The sequence below is a fragment of the Aulonocara stuartgranti genome (assembly GCF_965226115.1).
Source record: "Aulonocara stuartgranti genome assembly, chromosome: 13".
Classification (NCBI taxonomy): domain Eukaryota; kingdom Metazoa; phylum Chordata; class Actinopteri; order Cichliformes; family Cichlidae; genus Aulonocara; species Aulonocara stuartgranti.
In genome coordinates, this window is record NC_138949.1 from 34,976,745 (window position 1) to 35,001,042 (window position 24,298).

The following is a 24,298-nucleotide window of genomic DNA, read 5'->3' on the forward strand; positions in this document are numbered from 1 at the left end:
GTGTTCCCCCAGATAAGCTGGAGGAGGTGGCTGGGGAGAGGGAGGCCTGGGCATCTCTGCTTGGGCTGCTGGCCCCGCGACCCGGCCCCGGATAAAGTGGATGAAGATGGATGGACGGATGTAGGCGTTTCACAGGGAAGAACGAATCGCCTCAGCATTTGACAACATAGTGGAGGAGTATGGCATTGGCCATAAAATAAGCTACATTCTGACGGATAATGCATCCAATATGAAGCAGGCCTTTAAAGTCAGGATGCCAGAAGTAGAGCACCCTGAAGGTGACAGCAGTGATAACCTCGATGATGAAACAAAGCAGAAGATTCTGATCCATGGTCAACGGGTGAACGTCTTTCTTGCTTCGCCCACTCGCTGCAGCTCATAATCAATGATGGGATGATATAGGTAAAGGCAATAGCTAGAGCCATTGCCAAAGCCAGTTAGTTTACAACCCTGCTGCACAGCAGTAGTAACCACAAAGACTTGTGTGAGTCACACTTTGGCTCCAATAAGTCCATCCCAGCAGCAAACAACACCCGCTGGAATAGCACCTACAGACAGTTAAAGGCTCTGATCACACTAGACCACAGGGCCATCCCTGAAATGTGCAGCGATACAGAGAATTTAGTGTTTTCAACCCGAGAGTGGGCTCAGCTGAAAGACCTTTGTGATTTGCTTGAGCCTTTTTCTGAGGCAACAGACCTTACAGAAGGTGATCATCAGGTGACTATTAGCACGGTGGTCCCCACTGTTCTGGACTTGAAGAATCATCTTATAAAGATGGTAGTGCTTTTAAAAAACGCTATGCGTCGCCTGGTGTTTCATCGGATTCGAGGTGTTACCTCCTTTGCACAATATCACAGTATCAGCTTAAAGCACTTGTTGCTGCTGAGTTTGCATCTTTTGCTGTGAAGTACAGCCAGACTTTGACCTCTAGCTCTGCTCTAAAAGAACGTACGTACCTGGACCCGCCTACTATCCTCGGAAACGTAAAATGATTGGCTAGAATCTAAAGTGTATCACAGCTCAGGAAAAAACAAAAGCACCGAAATAAAGCACCGAAATGTGCGCTGCTTTTCGGTCTGGTTACTACCGTTTATGACAGAACCGATACCGGTACCCATCCCTAGCGGTGACGCAGATCTGAAGGTTAGACCGTCCCATTTCACAGCCTCGCACTTCCGGCCTTCTCGGTCTTCGAAGGACCCAGCCCACGTAGACCGCGAATGCCGGGTCCTCTGAAGGATGAAGCCTACGTTTTGGGACACAGCTCATATTAGGACACATAGAAGCAATGGTCATGTGACTTCCTCATTTTCAGTCCTCTTTCTGGCAGGACTCTGTGAGTTTTTAAAAGGTTACAACATGAAACCATCTGGCAGGTTCAATAGGTCATGTGTTAACAGTTTATAGGCATTTGTTTTTGTTGTTCTTTCCACAGAAAAATGAATCCTTGTAGGATTATCTGTATGAGAAAGTGTGGCTTCATTCACTAAATGACCTGGTTATGATTTTTGACTAAACTGTCTCCCAGGTGAATCAAACAATAACAAAACTCACTTAAGGAACAAAGAAAAGACAAACTTGCATCACTGATTTTGATTTCCACCAGAGGAGTCGGGGTCTAGATTTAGTGCTTGAGCATGTTATGTTTAGTTGAAACTGTTGCACTGTTTTCAGTAGGAGGTTAACTCTTTTAAGATCTCATATTCACTAAATTAGAAAATTGTAATGGCCAGAGTTGGCAGTTACTGTACTTAGGTAGACTTTTCAGCTATCTATACATTACTCGAGTATTTGTTTAACACCCTTTTACTTTTACTTCCTAAATTATTAAACACATATCTGTAGTTGTACTACTTACATTTTCAAAACATTACCAAAAATATTACTTTTGGTTTAAGACATTTGAGGGGAGTTGTTTGTCGCCACTGTGTGCCTTCAAACATCAAACGATAGAAGTCAAAACAGTAACACATGAAAAACAATCCTACTGGCATATCACCAGGTTATTGCATACAAAGAGATGAAAAAGGCAAAAACATGTAATTTATGCAGAATTTATAGTGTCATGGTCAGCGGCACATTTACACTAAAGCACTGTTGGGCTGGCGTCATGGTCAGTTTTCAATTGTGTTTCGATAAGAAACAGTTGTGTTTGTGGTGTGATGTTCACGTAGTAACTGTTTGGTTGTGCTTGGAAAAAAATAAATGATTTTATTGCCTAAAATAGCAGTGATGGCGTTTTGCAAACATCTACTTTGCCAGCTGATTGCGTGCCTCGGTACACCTGGCCTGTCGAGGAAATAGTTAGCATCTAAATGAATTACAGGAGGCTTGGGATAGTGTGTTGTAGTCAGATGTAGCCACATGATGTCATAAAGCGATGTAAAGTGGGCAGGATAGAGGACCCAAAACACAGACTGTCAAAAAAAAACTAAAGTGTTACAAAAAACCAAACTAGGAAAAAGTGGAACTAAACAAACAGGCAGCGCACACAGCTGGGAAATGAGGGAGATCACGACAAAGAACTGAGGAAAATAAAGGGCTGAAATACACACAAGATCATCAGGACACAGCTGGGGAAAACAAGGCACAGGTGAGCAAAATCAACTAATGAGCAAGAGGGGAGCTAAACGGAACACGACACACACTGAGACACAGACCTGCAAAACCCAGGGATCAGAGGGACAGAGAGGGCGAGAGACATGATGGGCTGGGAGAGAACACACATGGCAGACAGGGGAGACGAGGGAAGCATGGACACAACTAAAGGAGACAAGACACGCAGCTGGCCAGCAAACACGGCATAAACTCAACGACATATAAATAAAGCAAAGAATCAAAAATCACAAAGTAAACTCAAAAGCTGGGTGAAAGACCCACAACCATGACACATGAGGCATGTCCACGTAACATAACTGCATTCATACACAAACAAATCACACACAATTTAATATAATATAAAGGAAAAAGGCCTCCACCTGTAAAACCAGTCCAGTTTTGGTGTTGCCTCGTTGTTGCCCCTCTATTGCACCTGCTGGTAATTCCATTATTATCAGAGCGGCTGAAACTGATGAACAAACCTCCAAGTATCCGAGAGGTTTAACTGACTTGATGCTGTACTTAAAACTATTCCTTTAATTGACCTGTGTATAAGGAGTGGGTTGCTTTGAACATCTTCAAAATGGCACTGTACTTCTATTTGAATCTACATTTTTGTTGTAGCCACAGGGTTCCACATGTTGCTCTTGTACATCTATCCATCTAGATCTACATTTCAAATCTACTGCATTTATAAAAGAAAGAGGAAGACAAGAATTATCATGTCATGAAATCAAATTAAATTGAACCTTTTCCAGTTATTTATTTCTTGCATTTAATCTCCATTTATGGGTGAGTTTTATTTTAGGCAGAATACTAGTCCTAGTAATAACAATAGTGATATTTTTTGTGACCCAGAAAAGATATGTTGCTGTTGTAACTGTCCCCGTTCAATTCAGTCTTATTTATACAGCACCAAATCACAGCAAAAGTCTCCTCCTGGCCTGTATGATTAATTCAACTGTCAGAAGTCCCTGGGTGTTACGTCTCCTGCATGTAATGTCTGCACACACCCTGGTCATGGCTCTTACGGCCCTGGTACATTATTTATTGGACAGCATATGTTCTAATATATGCCATTAAGGCACAGACTCTCAGCAGACACCTTGCCATATGTGTGCTGACACACAAGCACAACATCGTTTTTTGTTTTTTGTAACAGTCCATCTCTATTTCTGTCTTGTTTAATCAGCTCGGGAGATGTACACACAAAATGCCAATTAAAAAAAGAAACTGTTTATTTTAATTAAAAAGAAAGCAAAAGAGGAATTCAAACAGGCCATGGGCTGTGCAGGTCAGTACACTCAGCAGTGTAGATGAGTGCAGAAATGAAATGCAATGTTGTTTGCATACCCAAGCCAAAATCCAAGAAGGGCATCTCAGGGAGGAGAGGCACATGACAGACGAGCTCTGAGGTCTTTTATATATTATATGATATAATTATATTATATATTTCTAATATAAATATTTATATAAACAGGCTGGAAGGGAAACCACGTGGAGTGGGTCATCACAAATGTCTAATTGCACATCTCTGCTGATTCTTTTTTTCTATAGAAGAAAACACCTTGGCTCAGCCAACCTTAGGCTCCTTAAGGACATGGAGATTTTTTTAAAATTATGAGGCAGCCTCTGTGTCTTTTTTGGCAAGTTAGCAAATGTAATAAAAATAAATTTTATACCGTATTTTCCGCACTATAAGGCACACTTAAAATCCTTTAATTTTCTCAAAAATCGTCAGTGCGCCTTATGTATGAATTCTGGTTGTGCTTACTGACCTCAACCAATTTTATGTCGTACACGGCGCTCAGAAATCTGTCAAAAATGTTTTAGTATGACTTTGGTGAGTTACGAAGCTGCACCGCTTGATGGATTGTCAGAGCATTATCCCTGAGAGTTAAAAACTGTCTAAATTCTTTCACCTGTAATAAAATGATCAGCGTTGCTGCTTTACCAGGTGTAACAATTAAGTTTAACATCCAGGCATCCATGAAAACAGGATTTATTAAATTTAACGGAGTTGGAAGTTAGCAGGAAGTTAGCTTGCTAGCTTCCACCTAAACATGGCATAGCATGTTCTGACAGAGATTTCTGAAACAAATTCAAACGTACAGCTCTGCTATCACTTCCAACATAAATAAAGACAGAAAACTAAACAGCAGTAAAGTTTGTAGGGTTACTGAAGTTGGGCTAGCTGGTATATAATGATGTGCTACGTGATCGCTAGCAATACAGCTATGTTAGCATAACATAAACACAGTGAAGCTGGAGGCAGGATGCTAATCCATCCACAATACAATACACAATACACATTAATATACTGCAACAACATATCTGACTGTTTTGTTTTGCTTATTGTGCTTTATTATCCGATGCGCCTTATGTACGAAAACTGAAACGTCATTGACCAAAAAAATACGGCAGTATAATTCTGCTATGGATCTGGTGCTCAGAGCTTGTCCTTGCATGATAGATTCTTCTCTTTGCTCCTCTTTCTTCTCAGGTTTCTTCTGCATGAGGTACTCACTAAGTCAGTCAGTTGTATCCATCCTTCTGTTTGTTGTATAGTCCTGCACAGCAGACTGTACAACTGACACTCTGACACTTACTAGTCCTCGGCCTCCTTCCATTTGCTTAGCGTACAATCTCAGGATGCTGTATTTGGCTTGAAGTCCTCCATCCTTCTTTGTCTTGATATCAGTGGCTGCTATCTCCTCCTTTGGCCAGCTGATTATCCCAGCAGCGTAACTGATCACTGATCAGGTAAAGGGGTAAATCAACACCTATGCCTTGATCACGCAGGGTATAGAGGTCGATTGCCAAAATCTTGTTCTTCCTATTCAGCTAACTCATCAGGACTTGCCTTACTCTCTGCAGGTGGCTGTAGCTCATGGTCCCATTTGCCTGTAGGATTCCCAGATACTAGATGTCTTTGATGACTGTAATGTTGCCTTCTGGTAGTACAATACACTCAGTTCTGATTACCTTCCCTCTCTTTGTTACCATCCGACTATACTTCCCCAGTCTGAATGAGATTCTGTTGTTGCTGTAGATTCTATTGGTGTGGATCAGTGAATCGATTCCTTGTTCACTCCTGGCATACAGCTTGATGTCACCCATATAGTGGAAGTAGCTGATGATCCACTGTGTAGTCGGTAACCGTAGCCAGTCTTGTCAATGATCTCACTGAGGGGATTCATGCCTGTGCAGAACAGTAGGAGGACCAGGCATTTCCTTGGTAGATACCGCACTTGATGGTGACTTTTGCTATTGGCTTGATCTTGGCCTCTAGTCTCTTTTTCCATGGAGAGTACTGCTCCTTGTGGCTGTTCATCTTGTAGCCAAGCATCTCCTGATCACTGCTGGTGTAGTGTAGCTCAACTGATTAGCCTCTGCGATGGTCGCAGAAGGAATTGTCTGTAATGCTGCATTCACATCTCCCAGGAACCCTTCAGAGAGTACTTCACATACTCATGTTAATTGGCCACTGAGGGTCCAGGTTTCCAACTTTGCCATGATTACATCTTTCAAGTCATTTCACTCAATGCTCCTTCAATTGTACTTGGGGCTTGGTACCCAATCTTGAGTTCCCTGTGATGATGTCTTCCCCCTGACCTAACGTCCTGGCTCCCCCTTGTTGTAGCATTTGTACTGTACCTCATCAATCTCCAGTTGTGATAGCAGTTGTTCTTCCAAATGTTGGAACACTGAGTTTCAGTTTCAATTTTATTTCTATAGCACATTTAAAAGACCAAGGTACATCAAAGTGCTTCACACAAGAACCAAATTTGCAGGGTTACAACAATAGAAAAAAAAAAGAAAATACAGTTATTATTACTGGAAAGTTTCAGATAAGTGGCATGGCACAAGTTAAAATATAATTTGTTAAAAGGCTAGCTTAAACAGGTGGCTTTTTAAACGTGATTTGAAGGATTGAATGGGTTCCGATGCACGGACATCAATCGGCAGGCTATTCCAAAGTTTAGGTGCGGCAAATGCATGATCCCCCCTAGTCTTCCGTCGGGACATTGGTTGCACTAAGAGCCACTGAGTGCTCTCTTTGGGGGTGTATAGGTCAAGGAGCTACTACTTTTTTCACTGTCAGTCCGATGTTGGGTATCACATCCCACATTCTCTTCATGTAGCCACTTCCTGTGGGGTTACATGCGCAGTAGCATTCTAAAAGCGCCCCTGTTCTCATCCCTTGCCCACTTATGCCTTCTTATTCCAGTAGCCCACTTCTCATTAGTATGAGACAAGGTCCTGACATGGACCTTGTTAATCCTGGTGAGGCGGTATGGTTTCACTGATGTCTCTCTCGCTCATATCCGAGGTAGGTTTGGTTAGAATGGGGGATGCAACCTTGGGACCCTTACTGATAAAGAAGCCTTGATTGGGAGTCGAACCCCTGACCTTAAGTTCGGAGGTAGGGGAGGGGCCAGTTGTGTCAACAGAATTGATAGTAATACCAATGGACAGCTGTCTGTGCTTGTAGGGTCGGTTCACAGCGGCCCTTCAAGCTAACCTGTAGCCCAAATAAGTGACCAAAAATAACAACAATCAAAAATTCTATTTAACTAAATTCTATTTACTCATTGGCTCAAGTGGATCGGCCTACAGGGCAAATACCAGTATGCCAGATTACCAGCCCAGCCCTGTTAATGTACCTTGTTTTTAATGTAATGATTTTAATGTTAATCTAAAGCCCTTTGAGTTGACTTAAATAAATCTGCCTTGCCTTGCAGTCGGATGGAGGACCGTACACTATCTGGGGTACCACTTGGGAGGTGGGCATGTGCGCCCCCAGATAAGCAGAATATGGTCGTGCCAGATTTCCTCTCCCACTCAAGGCAGGCCAGATGTTCCACGGCCTAAGTCGGTTGGTGGAGATATGTGGCGGTTGTGGGCTGTACCCTCAGGTGCAGGGGTGGTGCAGTGGGTTCAGGCAGAGGCCACATAATAGGGACAAAAGTGATGACAAATCTAAGGGCCCATGACTGACAGGTGCCCTAGAAAACAGTCAAACAATCAATTAGTCGGATTCTGTGATTTTATTTTTTAAATTACCCTGTCACCATAAATTAATACTTGCTTCACAAGGTACTTATACCTAACCCTTACTGTTTGGTTTGCACCAGGTGCAAATGTGGCGGTGTGAAAGAGGAAAACCAATAAAGGTAACTAAATTGTACTGACCACGCCACCTAGAAGTGGATCTAACCCCATGAAATATTACATTAACCAGTGCAAAGGTTTTAACAGCTACAAAGGCATGAAGGTTCATTATTAACAAAGCAGAGGTATGGCCAATCAAGTTAATAAAAAAAGTTTATTAAACAACTGCAAATCCTACAGAGCTGCAGAAACAAAACTGGCAAATTAAGTGGCAGGACTTGTAACACCAAACCTTTAATGTAGCTAAAGACCGGCCACCTGTGAAGGCAACCTGCAGGGAGGAGTGCCCAGGGGTGCCACCACCACTCACCTGTGATGTCTCACTGCAGTCCTCACAGCCACTCTCACTGCAGCTTAAAGGGAGCTTTATACTTGTTTCCCAGTCTTTACACTCACATGCATAAGAAAGAATCCCACCAAATCCCAACACCAAAATAGAACTCCAGTTAAAAGCACCATCAGGCACACCCAAGCTGGACACCAACAAAGTGAGGTGTAGCAGAGACGCGCACACAAATGGTACACAGCATGATTAAAATATAATATAAAGTTAACACAAAACACCACAAAACACAAAGAATAACCAAACAACACAAGTCAACAAGACAAGAAGACAGCCGCAGGGTAGGCCTGCAACAAAAGAGAGAAAAACAGTTATCTGGGGTTCACCCTACTATAAAGCAAATTGCAGACCTCCTGTGGGGATCCTACCACCCTTCAAGAGTCAGGGAGTAGGCCACAGCTGCTCCCTATAACCAGCCTCTGATGAGAGAGCTAGGGGAGGGGTGAATGTTCATGCTGTGTTCACAGACACCATGCAGGAACAGAACATCTCCTACAAAATCTAACCCACTACACAAGCACTGCTGGGGAGCTGGGGTGTGATTCTGCAGCACAGTGTTACAGAGGCATGCCAACCAAGCCACTCCTACAAAATCCAGAGCCTTTAAGAACACAAGTCAAGCCTAGTCCACCTGAGGGGCCTGGCCACCAAGGAGTTGTTTAAATACCTGAGTGACCTGAGTTCACCCCATTGTTTCCAGACTCTGCTTCCTCTACAGAACATGTGTCAGTGGGATTAAGGAGTATTCCTTCCACTGCCAGACTATATCCTCAGTTGAGAGCAACAGCACCCAACCCACGATATATACCGTATGTGTAGATCGGGGCAGCTGCAGCTACTTGCAGCAGCCTCAGCAATGAAAGTGCAGAGCATGGCCCATTAGGATTCAATATACCCAGCCTCCTTCAGAATGGTGTCAAAACCCTGCAGGAGTTGGGAGCTGAAGATCTTCTGGACTGGAGCTTTTGAGTTGAGCTGAATCCGACTAATAAGACCGCCAGGACTGCCGCCCCTGACCATCACCTGACACACATTACACCCGACTTCTATGGCAGGCCTCTCCTGGCTGCTCCAGGCTAAGGCTCCTCGAGCTCCCTCCCTTGGTCTGGCTCCAGGGTGGGGCTCTATTCTGGGCAGAGTAGACTTTTTCCTTTGGGTTAGTTCCTAGGTTCGTAGGGGTTGGCTGAATGGCCTTTCGACTATGACAAAATAGCCCCTGGAATCACTGGGACACACAAACCCCTCCACAATGATAAGGTGGCAATTTGTGTGTGTGTGTGTGTGTGTGGGGGGGGGGGGGGGGGGGGGGGGGTATCATAATTTATTATTATTATTATTATTGTTATTATTATGATATATTGTTTTATCCAAATATGACCTGCAGTCTCAAGTAGTCCTTGTAAGACCTCACTTTCCAAACACCTCTTTAAATGCACACATATAAAGTTAAGACTCCACTGGCACATGACGCTCAAACTTTACTCTTCTCCTGTTGAAACACCTGCTGGACTGTATGGGAGGTTTTGACATTTCCAGATGTGTGGTTAAAAAATTGATCTCTGTTTATCAAATGGATCCTCATATTGTACAAAGTGGACTTAGGAGATAAAACACTGCATTCCTCCAGTGATGCCACAGACTTTAATCCCTTCAGCGTCTGGATCCAAGCTGCTATTTCATGTTGTTGGGAGCAAAGGACGAGCTGTGTTTCCTTCTTTGGACTTAGTCTCCAGAGACAGTGTTTGCACATGATTGTATGTGTTGAGCATTTGTCTGCACATGTCTCAAGCTAATGGATAAGGAATTTACTGGCAGGCTCAGGCATGCTTTCTATGTCCAACAAGGTAGTTTGGTTTGGTTTGCTTTTACTATTTTATATTATCTTCACATGTTTTTGGTCATTAGCATCCACATAACTTGAAAACTTAAAAATAAGTTTTATTTGTTGTCGTCTATCATTCACCCAGGCCTCACCCCGAGTTTCTGATTTTTCAGACTCTTTATCTATTTTCGTGATCAGCTCTAGATGGATGGATGCTAAAAATGACAGCCTCAACATGGCATTTAATCTGTTATTAGACTCAATTGGTTTCTCTCAAGATGTAAAAGAACCCACCCACCACTTTAATCACACTCTAGATCTTGTTTTAACATATGGCATAGAAACTGAACAGTTAACAGTGTTTCCTGAAAACCCTCTCCTGTCTGATCATTTCCTGATAACATTTACATTTACAATAATTGATTACACAGCAGTGAAGAGTAGACTTTATCACAGTAGATGTCTTTCTGAAAGCGCTGTAACTAAGTTTAAGAATATAATCCACCCACTGTTATCATCTCCAATGCCCTGTACCAACACAGAGCAGAGCAGCTATCTGAACGCTGCTCCAACAGAGGTCGATCATCTTGTTAATAATTTCACCTCCTCACTACGTACGACTGGATACTGTAGCTCCTGTGAAAACTAAGGTCTCTAATCAGAAGTACCTGACTCGATTAGAACATGCTGTAGGTATTACAGGTACTGTGCTGCAGTGGTTTGTATCATATCTATCTAATAGACTCCAATTTGTGCATGTAAATGGAGAGTCCTCTTCACACACTGAGGTTAATTATGGAGTTCCACAGGGTTCAAAAGCTTACTTCAAGGTTCCTCACAGTGTTACTGGAGGCCAAGGTAATGCCATCCAGTAACGCTGTGAGGAACCTTGGAGTCATGTTTGACCAGGACATGTCCTTCAACGCACATATTAAACAAATATGTAAGACTGCTTTCTTCCATTTGTGCAACATCTCTAAAGTTAGAAATATCCTGTCTCAGAGTGACGCTGAAAAACTAGTTCATGCATTTATTACTTCCAGGCTGGACGACTGTAATTCATTATTATCAGGAAGTCCTAAAAACTCACTGAAAAGCCTTCAGCTCATCCAAAATGCTGCAGCAAGAGTCCTGACAGGGACTAGAAAGAGAGCAGATTTCTCCTGTTTTGGCTTCCTGTTAAATCCAGAATTCAAAATCCTGCTGCTCACATACAAGGTCTTAAATAATCAGGCCCCATCTTATCTTAATGACCTTGTAGTACCATATCACCCTATTAGAGCACTTCGCTCTCGCTCTGCAGGCCTACTTGTTGTTCCTAGAGTATTTAAAAGTAGAATGGGAGGCAGAGCCTTCAGTTTTCAGGCCCCTCTTCTGTGGAACCAGCTTCCAGTTTGGATTCAGGAGACAGACACTATCTCTACTTTCAAGATTAGGCTTCAAACTTTCCTTTTTGCTAAAGCATATAGTTAGGGCTGGACCAGGTGACCCTGAATCCTCCCTTAGTTATGCTGCAATAGACGTAGGCTGCCGGGGATTCCCATGATGCACTGGGGGTTTCTTCTTAAGTCACTTTTTTCCCTCACTATGTATTTATATAGCACTCTGCATTTAATGGTTAATTATTAATCTCTGGCTCTCTTCCACAGCATGTCTTTATCCTGTCTTCCTTCTATTACCCCAAACTGGTTGCGGCTGATGGCCCCGCCCCTCCCTGAGCCTGGTCCTGTTGGAGGTTTCTTCCTGTTAAAATGAAGATTTTCCTTCCCACTGTCCCCAAAGCACTGGGTCATATGATTGTTGGGATTTTCTCTGGTTTCTTTGTATTATTGTACAGTACAATATAAAGCGCCTTGAGGCGACTGTTGTTGTGATTTGGGACAATATAAATAAAACTGAATTGAATCGTAATCTGAGCACTGATATGTATTATAGTGAAAATGAGGGCTAAAGATAACAATAACCAACTTTCTTAAATTTTGAAATAGTTATAAATCTAATGTAGAATCTAATCTATGGACCTGAAAAACACATATGTGCCGATGCTGTTCATAGACTAGCTCCGCCTTCAACACCATCATACCATCCAGACTCGCCATGAAACTCCGTGACCTGAACATTGGCTCCTCCCTGTGCAGCTGGATCCTGAACGTCCTGACAGACATCACCTCATCCACACTTCCACTCAGCACAGGTGCCCCCCAGGGATGTGTGCTCAGCCCCCTGCTGTACACCCTATTCACCCACGACTGTACAGCAACACACAGCTCTAACACCATCATCAAATTTGCAGATGACACCGCCATCATCGGCTGCATTTCTGATGGAGATGAGACGGCATACAGGGCAGAGGTGAAAGCCCTGACATCACGGTGCCGCGACAACAACCTGCTGCTCAACGTCAGCAAAACCAAGGAGCTCTGTGTGGATTACAGGAGGAGGCCACACCCCCATCCACTTCGAAGGAGCAGAGGTGGAGAGAGTCAGGCGCTTCAGATTCTTCTTCCTGCGGCGCCTGAGAAGATTCAGCATGAACCCCAGAATACTTACAAACTTCTATCAATGCACCATTGAAAGTATTCTGACTGGCTGCATCACCACCTGGTACGGCAGCTGTAACGCTCTGGACTGCAAAGCTCTGCAGAGGGAGTTGAGATCAGCGCATCACCAGGACTGAACTGGCAGCCATGCAGGATCTCTGCAGACAGCGCCGCATGAGGAAGACGCAGCGGATCCTCTCTGATCCCAGCCACAGACTTTTCTCACTCCTGCCGTCCAGCAGGCGGTTCAGGAGCATCCAGACCTGCACTACCAGACACAGGGACAGTTTTTACCCACAAGCCATCAGACCTTTGAACTGCTGACATCCCATACACACCGCTACACACTGTACACTGTCACTTCAACAAATGCCACTTAAATGCTCGTTGCACAAACTTGTAAATACCAACTCGTCTTCAATTCTCTAATGTTTAATACTTTATTTCTCTCCTTTTCATTATTATTATTATTATTATTATTATTATTCTACAGCTAAATTCTGTTATTTTCCTCTTAATATAACTGCACACTCTCTACATGCTCATGTAAAGCTGAGGAGCACGGGCCAAAGAATTTAATTATGGATGAATGTGGATGCACGGTTTATCTGTACATGACAATAAAACATGAAACTAGGTGACCTGCTCTACCTCCTGATTACATCCTTTGTTACGTGGTGACACCAACAGGCTGAATACATGATTAGGAACACTGGCTCTGTGATTGGCTGCAAACCAGAAACTTGGAGGAAGTCAGTGAACACTGAAGTCACTTGTTCTTCATGGTGAGTAATCCTAACCACCCTCTACACCACTCACTCGCAGCACAGCACTTTGCCTAACTGACCGATTTGACACCAGTGTTAAAAGAATAGAGTCATGTGCTCTTTCATTTGATCTTATTTTATTACACATTTGTAATAGTCAGAAAATAGATATTATATTTATGGAAATGATGAAACTACAAGCAGCGTCTGTGTGTATCATCTAATCTGGGTGCCATTCTGTCTGAAGTCCAGCGAATGCACAGCAGTGGCCAAGGCTGCATACAGGTGGGAGCTGTTGAACCTCAGGCAGTACACCGGGCTGCTCACAGGGTCCGAGCTCAACTGGAAAAACTGCAGAAAAGACAAAACTCCAGATGTAAGGAACAGCATCGAGTGCCACGACATTTATAATCCATCACATCAGATCCTGGACATGTTGCTGTGTGGAGGTTTTTCTGTGGCCTGAGGATTGAGATGCATTTGTTAGATAATTCCTCAATCATCTGACAAAGAGGTCCTCCACATGACTGTGTAGAATTAATGGATCCTCACCACCACCTCCTCCAGCACATACTGGACACGCAGCTGAAAACTTTCTGTGCCACTGGCATCACATAGCGCTACACCTACATGAATTTGAACCTTTTTATTGTATAATATTTAGATTTATTGAACAAAAAACTCACTTTTCTTTAAACTTTGTTGGTTGCTGTAACACATAATTGCCCAACTTTTGGGATGAATAGTTTTGTGTTCTTTTAGGCGTGTCAGACGCTGTGTTTGGTATATTTCAGTTCAGTCCTGTTTCTGTCCTTACCTGCAGACATTCAGTCTGCCGTTTGTCCCAAAGACGTACAACACCGTAATATGAGGAACCGCTGGCTATCATGTGGTTTCCATCTGTCTGGATGCAGTACAGCGCGCTATCATGAGGCTCCTCCCACTCCATTGCACACTTCCTGTAAGAAAGGATGACTTAATGCATGCTGATATGAAAGAAAGATTATTATTATTAAATTTGTAAATATAATAATTTGTATGAGTTGTAAATATATGTTTGTAAGCTGGATTTATAAAAGCATAATTGTAGTTTACTCTTCATGTCAGATTCTCTGCTTGTCCCAAAATATGGCAAAAACATGTCAAACCTTTCGACAAGCTTACTGAGGTGTTAGTGCCCACAGCGTTTAAATCATATGTACCATTTTTCAAAAATGATATACTGTTGGATTTCTTGTACTAAGCCAACTTCAAAGCACCCTATGATGAGCCAGCCAATAAAATTCAGTGATTATGCAGCAGACTAACACTTAGGACCATATCTTAACAACCTCACGTCAAAACTGTTGTTTGGGCTTTGTCCCAACTTGTTCGTTATCCAAAAACAATCATTTAACTACAATAACGTCGCAGTGAGCAAGCGTGACACGGTTCGAGTCATAGTCTTCCCTTCTTCATCTTTGCCAACATCTGACAACTTAGGATGAAGTTAAACAACACAGTCGAACATGGTGGGCGTCTAAAATTTATGGCACATCACAGTCCTTGTGGAAGAGTAGTTGTCAAACAGCTAACAGATCATCTGCAGAGGTTTATTTGAAGAGTTTCAGTCAGGTTTCAGAGCTCAGCACAGCACAGAAACAGCTTTAGTGAAGGTTACAAATGATCTTCTTATGGCCTCTGACAGTGGACTCATCTCTGTGCTTGTCCTGCTAGACCTCAGTGCAGCGTTCGATACTGTTGACCATAATATCCTATTAGAGCGATTAGAACATGCTGTAGGTATTACAAGTACTGCGCTGCAGTGGTTTGTATCATATCTATCTAATAGACTCCAATTCGTGCATGTAAATGGAGAGTCCTCTTCACACACTGAGGTTAATTATGGAGTTCCACAGGGTTCAGTGCTAGGACCAATTCTGTTTACATTATACATGCTTCCCTTAGGCAGTATCATTAGAAGACATAGCATACATTTTCACTGCTATGCAGATGACACCCAGCTCTATCTGTCCATGAAGCCAGATAACACACACCAATTAGTTAAACTGCAGGAATGTCTTAAAGACATAAAGACCTGGATGGCCGCTAACTTTCTGCTTCTTAATTCAGATAAAACTGAGGTTATTGTACTCGGCCCTGAAAATCTTAGAAATATGGTATCTAATCAGATTCTTACTCTGGATGGCATTACCTTGGCCTCCAGTAACGCGGTGAGGAACCTTGGAGTCATTTTTGACCAGGACATGTCCTTCAACGCACATATTAAACAAATATGTAAGACTGCTTTCTTCCATTTGCGCAACATCTCTAAAGTTAGAAATATCCTGTCTCAGAGTGACGCTGAAAAACTAGTTCATGCATTTATTACTTCCAGGCTAGACTACTGTAATTCATTATTATCAGGATGTCCAAAAAACTCACTGAAAAGCCTTCAGCTAATCCAAAATGCTGCAGCAAGAGTCCTGACAGGGACTAGAAAGAGAGAGCATATTTCTCCTGTTTTGGCTTCCCTTCATTGGCTTCCTGTTAAATCCAGAATTGAATTCAAAATCCTGCTCCTCACATACAAGGTCTTAAATAATCAGGCCCCATCTTATCTTAATGACCTTGTAGTACCATATCACCCTATTAGAGCGCTCCGCTCTCGCTCTGCAGGCCTACTTGTTGTTCCTAGAGTATTTAAAAGTAGAATGGGAGGGAGAGCCTTCAGTTTTCAGGCCCCTCTTCTGTGGAACCAGCTTCCAGTTTGGATTCGGGAGACAGACACTATCTCTACTTTTAAGATTAGGCTTAAAACTTTCCTTTTTTCTAAAGCATATAGTTAGGGCTGGACCAGGTGACCCTGAATCCTCCCTTTGTTATGCTGCAATAGATGTAGGCTGCCGGGGGATTCCCATGATGCATTGAGTTTTTCCTTTCCAGTCACCTTTCTCACTCACTATGTGTTAACAGACCTCTCTGCATTGAATCATATCTGTTATTAACCTCTGTCTCTCTTCCACAGCATGTCTTTATCCTGTCTTCCTTCTCTCACCCCAACCGGTCGCAGCAGATGGCCGCCCCTCCCTGAGCCTGGTTCTGCCGGAGGTTTCTTCCTGTTAAAAGGGAGTTTTTCCTTCCCACTGTCGCCAAAGTGCTTGCTCATAGGGGGTCATATGATTGTTGGGTTTTTCTCTGTATCTATGAAGCGCCTTGAGGCGACTTTTGTTGTGATTTGGCGCTATATAAATAAAATTGAATTGAATTGAATTGAATTGAACTAATTGTTTCTTTCCATTTCCATTAAATTCATGTGTTCAAGTGTATTTCTCAAGTTACACAGACATAGACCTGTTAGCACAGCTCATATATTTAATGCCAGGATATAATAAACATGAATTTGTGGTTATGGTGAATTTGTCAACATTAAATTCGTAATTTAATATCCTGAAATTAAGAATGCAAGTCGGGATAATGTCCTCACACGTGATGTAAACACAATTGGACACACAAGTGTGTCAAAGGTGTGTTCTTGGGTTGTTAAGCAGCAGAGTGATTCTTACATGCTGTGGGGATACGATTTTTCTGTCAATAGACATCAATCCTCCATTAGTGCAGCCTCATCAATAAGTGATGGAGCGACACCGGGACAGACATTGGTGTAAGGAAGTGTGCATGCACACACACAGAGCTAACCTCTACGGGGAGCTGACCTGCTAGACTCTGAAAGTGAGACACATAAACAATGGAAACCACAATCAGAAAGACTTTATTAACCCCAAAGGAAATGATTTGGTCACAATGGCTCCATCACCAGCTGCTAATATTATCTACAGGTACTACAGCCTGTTTCAGCTGAAGCATGGTTTTCAATAAACTGCATGCTCAAAACGACGTTTGGTCCCGTTTCTTCTTTTTTACATGTTGAAGCTCGAGTTGGAAACTTGTGAAGATTCAACCATGCAAAATATGATTTTTTGCAATTTTTCAAGCAGTCTTAAACTTTTGATCAGGACTGTATTAAGTTTTGTCACAGTCTGCCAGTCCTCACCGGTCGACCTGGCCGTTGTTTCCGTGTGTTGTGTTTTTGTCTCGCCTCCTCTCCCAGTCTCCTATTTTCCTGTTTGTGTGTTTCAATTCAATTCAATTTTATTTATATAGCGCCAAATCACAACACCAGTCGCCTCAAGGCGTGTTTCTGTGTGATGATGTGTGTGTGTTTCCAAAAGTCCAGTTTCACGTGTCATCTGACCTGGAAGTGTTCCTGTGCTGAAGTCGGCCACACCTGCTGCTCATCGTCCTTCGCAAGCTGCAGCTGATTGTCATCGTCAGCAGCCTCCCTACTTAATTGTGCGGCTGAGCTTCAGTCGACGCTGCATCGTTGAGTTTACTCGTCAGCACAGCGGTTGATAGCTTATGAAAACTTTGCGTGTGTTTGGATTGCCTAGTTGACAAATGTGTGTTTCTTCACCAGGAGTTGGGATCGGAGTTTGTCATGGAAGCGGGGCGAATGCTGAAGTGGGCACAAGTGGTACTGAGAACGCACCCTGAAATCACATGTAATGACTTTTTGGCTAAATTGTTGCTGTTTTTGACGAGGTTTCCCACCAAAAATGTGAATTACACGTGTAAACAGTGTCCTTCCAGGGTTTCATAGTGGAAAAGGGGCAGCTTTGGCTTGAAGTGGCCCAAGCCGAAGAATCAGAAATACAGTGGGATGCAAAAGTTTGGGCAACCTTGTTAATAGTCATTATTTTCCTGTATAAATTGTTGGTTGTTACAATAAAAATTGTCAGTTAAATATATCATATAGGAGACACACACAGTGATATTTGAGAAGTGAAATGAAGTTTATTGGATTTACAGAAAGTGTGCAATGATTATTTAAACAAAATCAGGCAGGTGCATAAATTTGGGCACCACAAAGAAATGAAATCAATATTTAGTAGATCCGCCTTCTGCAGAAATGACAGCCTCTAAACGCTACCTGTCGGTTCCAATGAGAGTCTGGATTGTGGTTGAAGGCATTTTGGATCCTTCCTCTACAAAACATCTCTCGTTCCTTCAGGTTTGATGGCTTCCGAGCATCAACAGCTCTCTTTAACTCACACCACAGATGTTCATTAATATTCAGGTCTGGACTGAGATGAACGTTCCAGAACGTTGTACTTGTTCCTCTGCATGAAAGCTTTAGTGGATTTTCAGCAGTGTTTCGGGTCGTTGTCTTGTTGAAAGATCCATCCCGGCGCAGCTTCAGCTTTGTCACTGATTCTCCAGAATCTGCTGATACTGAGTGGAATCCATGTGTCCCTCAACTTTGACAGGATTCCCAGTCCCTGCACTGGCCACACAGCGTGATGGAACCACCACCATATATAACTGGAGGCAGCAGATGTGTTTCTTGGACTGCTGTGTTCTTTTTCCTCCATGCATTACGCTCCTTGTTATGCCCAAATAACTCAATTTTAGTTTCATCAGTCCACAGCAGCTTATTCCAGAATGAAGCTGGCTTGTCCAAATGTGCTTTAGCGGCTCTGTTTGTGCTGTGGGCGGAGCAAAGGCTTCTGCATCACTCTCACATGCAGCAACTCCTTGTGTAAAGTGCACCGAAAAGTTGAACGATGCACAGCGACTCCATCTGCTGCAACATGATGTTGTAGGTCTTTGGTGCAGGTCTGTGGGTCGACTCTGACTGTTCTCACCGCCGCTTCTGTCTATCCGAGATTTTTTTCGGTCTGACACTTCAAGCCTTAACTTGAACTGAGCCTGTGGTCTTTCATTGTCTCAATATGTTCCTAACTGTGACAACAAACGGCTTTAATCTCTGAGACAGCTTTCTGTGTCCTTCCCACCATGATGGTGAACAATCTTTGTCTTCAGGTCATCTGAGAGTTGTTTTGAGACCCCCAATTCTTCAGATAAAATTAAAAGAGGAGGGAGACTTACAATTGACCCCCTTAAATACTCTTTCTCATTATTGGATTCACCTGTGTATGTAGGTCAGGGGTCACTGAGCTTACCGAGCCAATTTGAGTTCCAACAATTAGTTCTGAAGGTTTTGGAATCATTAAAATGACAACAGATTTATGCACCTGCCTGATTTTGTTTAAACAATTCTTGCACACTTCCTGTAAATCCAATGAACTTCATTTCACTTCTCAAATATCACTGTGTGTGTCTCCTGTATGATATATTTAACTGACATTTTTTATTGTAACAACCAACAATTTATACAGGAAAATAATGACTATCAACAAGGCTGCCCAAACTTTTGCATCCCACTGTAGTTGCAGATGTTGAGAGATTCACAAACTTTTACAGGCGGTTTATCAGGGACTTCGACACAGTGGTAACATCCCTCACACAACTTGACCACTGAAGTGTCGTTTCAGTGGTCTCCCTCTGCTCAACAGGCTTTCGACCAGATTAAGAAGCTGTTCTTCTCCACTTCTATCCTGGTTCAAGGGGACCTCAACAAACTCTTCATGGTGGAAGTGGACGCTTCTCACCCAGGTCAGAATCACACGTCAGTTTCTTCAGCATCTGTTTTGTTGGCCTTCTTTAGTGAGAGACACACATGAATATGTGACGACCTGCTTGGTTTGCGCACAAAACAAGGTGCCAAATACTCGTCCCGCTGGCCTGATTCGACCTCTGCCTACTCCAAAGAGGCCGTGGTCTCACATTGCCTTGGACTTTGTCACTGGCCTCCCGCCTTCATCAGGTAACACAACCATCCTTACCATAATTGACCGTTTTTCCAGGTTGGTGCACTTTGGGCTCCTCTCCGTGAGCCCAATTAAATATTTGTAACCTACAATTTGTAGGTTGGAAGAAAATTGTCTTTTTTAATCACGACACATCCTTATCACACTGAACTATGTTGAAAAGGTTGATGGAACCCACTGGAATAAATGAAGGCTGAAAAATAGATTTCAGCTTTGAGATACAGGTAGTGCTGCAAAGGTTCAGCACCCATTCTTAAAAATGTTAATAGGACAATAGAAAAGTAGACTGCACACAAATGGGGAAATTCCTCTTTAAAAAATACGATTTCTCAATGAAGTGTGGAGTTCTAGCGAGGCACAAACATCAACCTATGGAACCAGTTCTACGCTGCACTTGACAGACACGACCACGACTTGTGACCCCATACAGACAGAAGGCAGCACACACTGGGAAGATATCGGAGGCACTGTGAAGTATCCTGAAAGTTTATGATCTTCAGGTGAATAATTATAAAGATAAATTTGAGGTGATTGGAATTCTTGTCAAATGAGTAAAAAACAGGCTCTTTTTTTATTTTACATGTCTTGCTTGTCAAATTTCCTCACAGCAACTTTACTTATTGATACTGTGTCTATTCTAGGTTGCCCTTAAGTGGTTATGGGGACCATCAAGCATAGGCATGAACCCCCTCAATGAGATTATTGTCAAGACTGGCTACGGATACCGAATACGGGGATTCCCAGGTACTTGTAGATGTCTTCGATATCTGCAATGTTGCCTTCTGGTAGCTCGGTCCCCTCGGTTCTGACTACCTTCCCTTTCTTCGTTACAATCCGACTACACTTCTCCAATCCAATGGCATTCCTTGCTGTAGATCCTGGTGGTGTGGATCAGTGAATCGATGTCTCGTTCACTCCTGGCACACAGCTTGATGTCATCCACGTAGAGGAGGTGACTGAGGATTGTCCGTAATGCTGCATTCACATCTTCTAGGAGACCTTCAGAGGGGACTTCCTGTATTTTAAATGTCTTCATCCCAGCAATATTCATCCTGTTTGCAAAATCCACACCATCTGTCCTTCTGTGTCTCTCTCCTTAACACCATTCCTACCCAATACCTCCTCTTCACCTACTTGACTATTAACGTCTGCTCCATTCACCACTCACTCTCTACCACTTGAACCAACTTGAACCAGCTCACTGCAGTTTATCTTTCTTTTCTGACATCCAACACTGAAAACCTTCAACATCACAACTTTGACTTTCAGATTCAAATTAATGATCCTGTTTAACACTCCCTTCATCTACACAACACATGCTCTTCCAGGTCTGCTCAACCTGGTCTTGGGCACACACAATGTTACTTCTCTCCTCATATCAACCAGCTCCCTCCCTTACTAGTCATGGTCCATAAACCAATATGATGTAGGGGTGGCTGGAGCATAGGAGAAGAGGTAAAGCAGGTCATCTACTAATCGGAAGGTTGGTGGTTCAATCCTTGGCTGCTCCAGTCTGTATGCCAAATATTCTTGGGCAAGATAACTCCAAGTTATTCCCAAAGGCATCCATCGGAGTGTGAATGTATATGAATGTTAGATACAAACACCAATGCATAGGATGCTTCTATGAATGAGGCATGTTGTGCATGTGCTTTGAGTGCTCAGATAGAACAGAAAAGCCCTACATAAGAACCGTGGTACATAATATTAATATGGCCAAGTCTGGAGTCTGTAGGTCACTCCAAACCTCCCTGTTCACCCCGGCTTTGAACTGACATTAGGAGTGATAATAATGATTATAGTTATTGTAAATTTTCTTAAAACGACCAGACCTTCATTTGTTGGCACACATGGTCAGCATGATTTATGCAGACGTGTGAGTGTATGCACTGTTAGTAACTGAGGGTACTGATTCCACACTGGACCGTATAAGCACCATGGCATCATGTAAAATGTGTATTAGTTTTGTTCTTTTGTTTTATTTCTTGAGTGATCACAGTGCATTTTCTGCTGAACCTCTGACAAAGTGCAGCTTCAGCATGGTCACAGAAGTCTTTTAAGTCTTGTTAGGTTTGTGCATATGAATTATTGATATCTAAAGAGGGACCCCCTCCTGTGCCAGCCATTCTCCAAACCCAACTCCTTTCATAGTCCCTAGAGAGATCAGCCAATCAGATCAGATTTGTCTTACTTGACTGATCCCTGAGAAACAGAGACTGAAACTCCTTGTAACCCTTTTGATCCAAAATAATGTCGTTATATAGAGAATTGCTGGTTAGCTGCCTGCACTGGTCATAGAATAATGGTGTTCTGTCAGGACAAGCAAGGCAAGCAGTGTTTGCCTTTTAAAAGCTAAAAATTGATATAAAATGTTCCAAATTAAGTTATCTCTCTCTTTTCATCTAAGACAGCGCTGTCATAAAGCCCCTCGCATGTCAATGTGTGCATCCAGCTTTTACACTACTGCCATCTTGTGGCCACAGTCGTCTATTGTCGCTGAAACCTGCGCTTATTTCATCTCGTAGCAAAGTCTGGTCTGTCTCTGAGGGCATGTTCATCTCCCATTGACAATGACTGCAGCTGAGGAAGCTGAGAGGCCAGCAGCTTGTATCTCGTGATTTATGAGGACACACTCTGGACGAAGCGCTGTTCTGTGACTTTACACTGATCGGAGAGAATCGGTGTGAGGCGTGTTTGCCTTTCTGTAAGAGCATCCCCTGCTTCAAAGAAATTGTGCCAACTTCATGCAAGCATTCCAACTTTGATGGCAGTTTGTAATGCACATACTGCAAGAACCTGTTTTCTTCTGCTTATCCACTTCAAGGTTGTGGGAGGAGGGGGTGGGGTGGGGTGGAGCCTGCTGTCATAGAGGCAGAGTACATTCTGGACAGGTCGCCAGTGTATCTCAGGGCTAACACGTAGAGACTGACAACCATCACACTCACATCTACAGCATCATTCATGTCTTTGGAGTGTGGAAGGAGCCATGCAGACTCGCCCAGGCAGACTCGGAGCCCAGGCAGACTCAGAGCCCTGGCAGACTCGGAGCAAAAAAAAAACAACAGAAACAAAACACCAAGAAGAACAATTTGCAGCTGAATTAGGTTTCGTTTTGGTAACATGACTGGGTATAAAAAAGACCGTCTATATGAGCCAGCTTTTCTCAAAAGTAAAGATAGGCAGAGGTTTGTCAAATTTGTTTGTCAATTGCAAAAACTTTGAATATTTCATCATCTACAATATGCATGAATCAGGCTTACATTATGACCACCTGCCTGATATTGTGTTGAGCCCCCTTTTCCAGTCAAAACAGCATTGACCCATCGGGGATTGGACTCCACTAGACGTCAGTAGCAGTGCTGTAGTATCTTGCAAGATGTTAGCAATAATTCCTGTAAGTTGTGAGATGGGGCCTCCATGAATCAAAATAGTTTCCCCAGCATATCCCACAGATCGTTGAGGGGATTGAGATCTTGGGAATTTGAAGGCCAAGTCAACACCCAAACCTTATTGTACTCTTCAAACTGATCCTGAAACAGTTTTACGTTACGGCAAGATGAAATGTCCTGATGAAAGCCATAAAAGATAACTGTTTCAATGACACTGTGTGCATCATCTGCACGACTGCTTGCTTGTACAAGTCAAGCAGGACCTAAGGTTTCCCAACAGAAGCCCAAAGCATCACTCTGCCTTAGCACAGTTGCTCTCTTCTCAAAGGGCATCCTGATTCCAGGTGATCCCCAGGAAAGTCTCACACACATGTACCCGGCCATCCACGTGACATAAAAGAAAATGTGATTCCTCAGACTACGTCATCTTCTTCCATTGCTGCAGTTTTGATGCTCACATGCCCATTGTTGGTGCTTTTGACGGTGAAGAGGGGTCAGCATGTGCACCCTGTAATCTGTAGTTATGCAGTCCATACACAACAAACTGTACTGCACTGTGTATTCTGACGCGTTCCATTCAAAACCAGCTTGAACTTTTTCTGCAATTTGAGCTTCAGGAGCTTGTCCGTTAGATCAGATGACAAGGGCCAATCTTTGGTCCCCATATGCATCAATATGCCTTGGTGGTCAATGCCTCGAAGAGATTCTGGCAAACCGTCAGACGTCTCAGGAGGGGAAAGCGGTGCTCTACCTGCACTGTGTATAGTGCTGGTGGAGCGCTGCTGACGTCGACTGAGAAAATTGTCAGGCGGTGGAAGGAATACTTCGAGGACCTCCTCAATCCCACTGACACGTCTTCCGAGGAGGAAGCAGAGTCTGGGGATGAGGGGAATGACCCGCCAATTTCCGGGGGCGAGGTCACTGAGGCAGTTAAACAACTCCTTGGTGGCA

The 24,298-nt window shown here is 43.1% G+C and overlaps 1 protein-coding gene and 1 long non-coding RNA gene across 3 annotated transcripts in view; one reads left to right on the forward strand and one right to left on the reverse strand.

Annotated features, from left to right (window-relative positions):
• Nucleotides 1-13,368: 13,368 nt before the first annotated feature.
• Nucleotides 13,369-24,298, reverse strand: part of fbxw4 (F-box and WD repeat domain containing 4) — a 44,265-nt gene continuing 33,335 nt past the window's right edge. For both annotated transcript variants that reach the window (XM_082557148.1, XM_082557147.1), the window contains exons 8-9: nt 14,066-14,207; nt 13,369-13,599 (exon numbers count right to left, since the gene is read on the reverse strand). In XM_082557148.1, coding sequence (XP_082413274.1) covers nt 13,465-13,599; nt 14,066-14,207 — 277 coding nt within the window. In that variant the 3' untranslated portion in view covers nt 13,369-13,464. The remainder of the gene's footprint in view (nt 13,600-14,065; nt 14,208-24,298) is intronic.
• Nucleotides 16,514-22,990, forward strand: LOC309720321. Its single transcript, XR_014280469.1, has 2 exons — nt 16,514-19,743; nt 19,849-22,990. It is a non-coding gene; the product is annotated as an uncharacterized lncRNA (long non-coding RNA).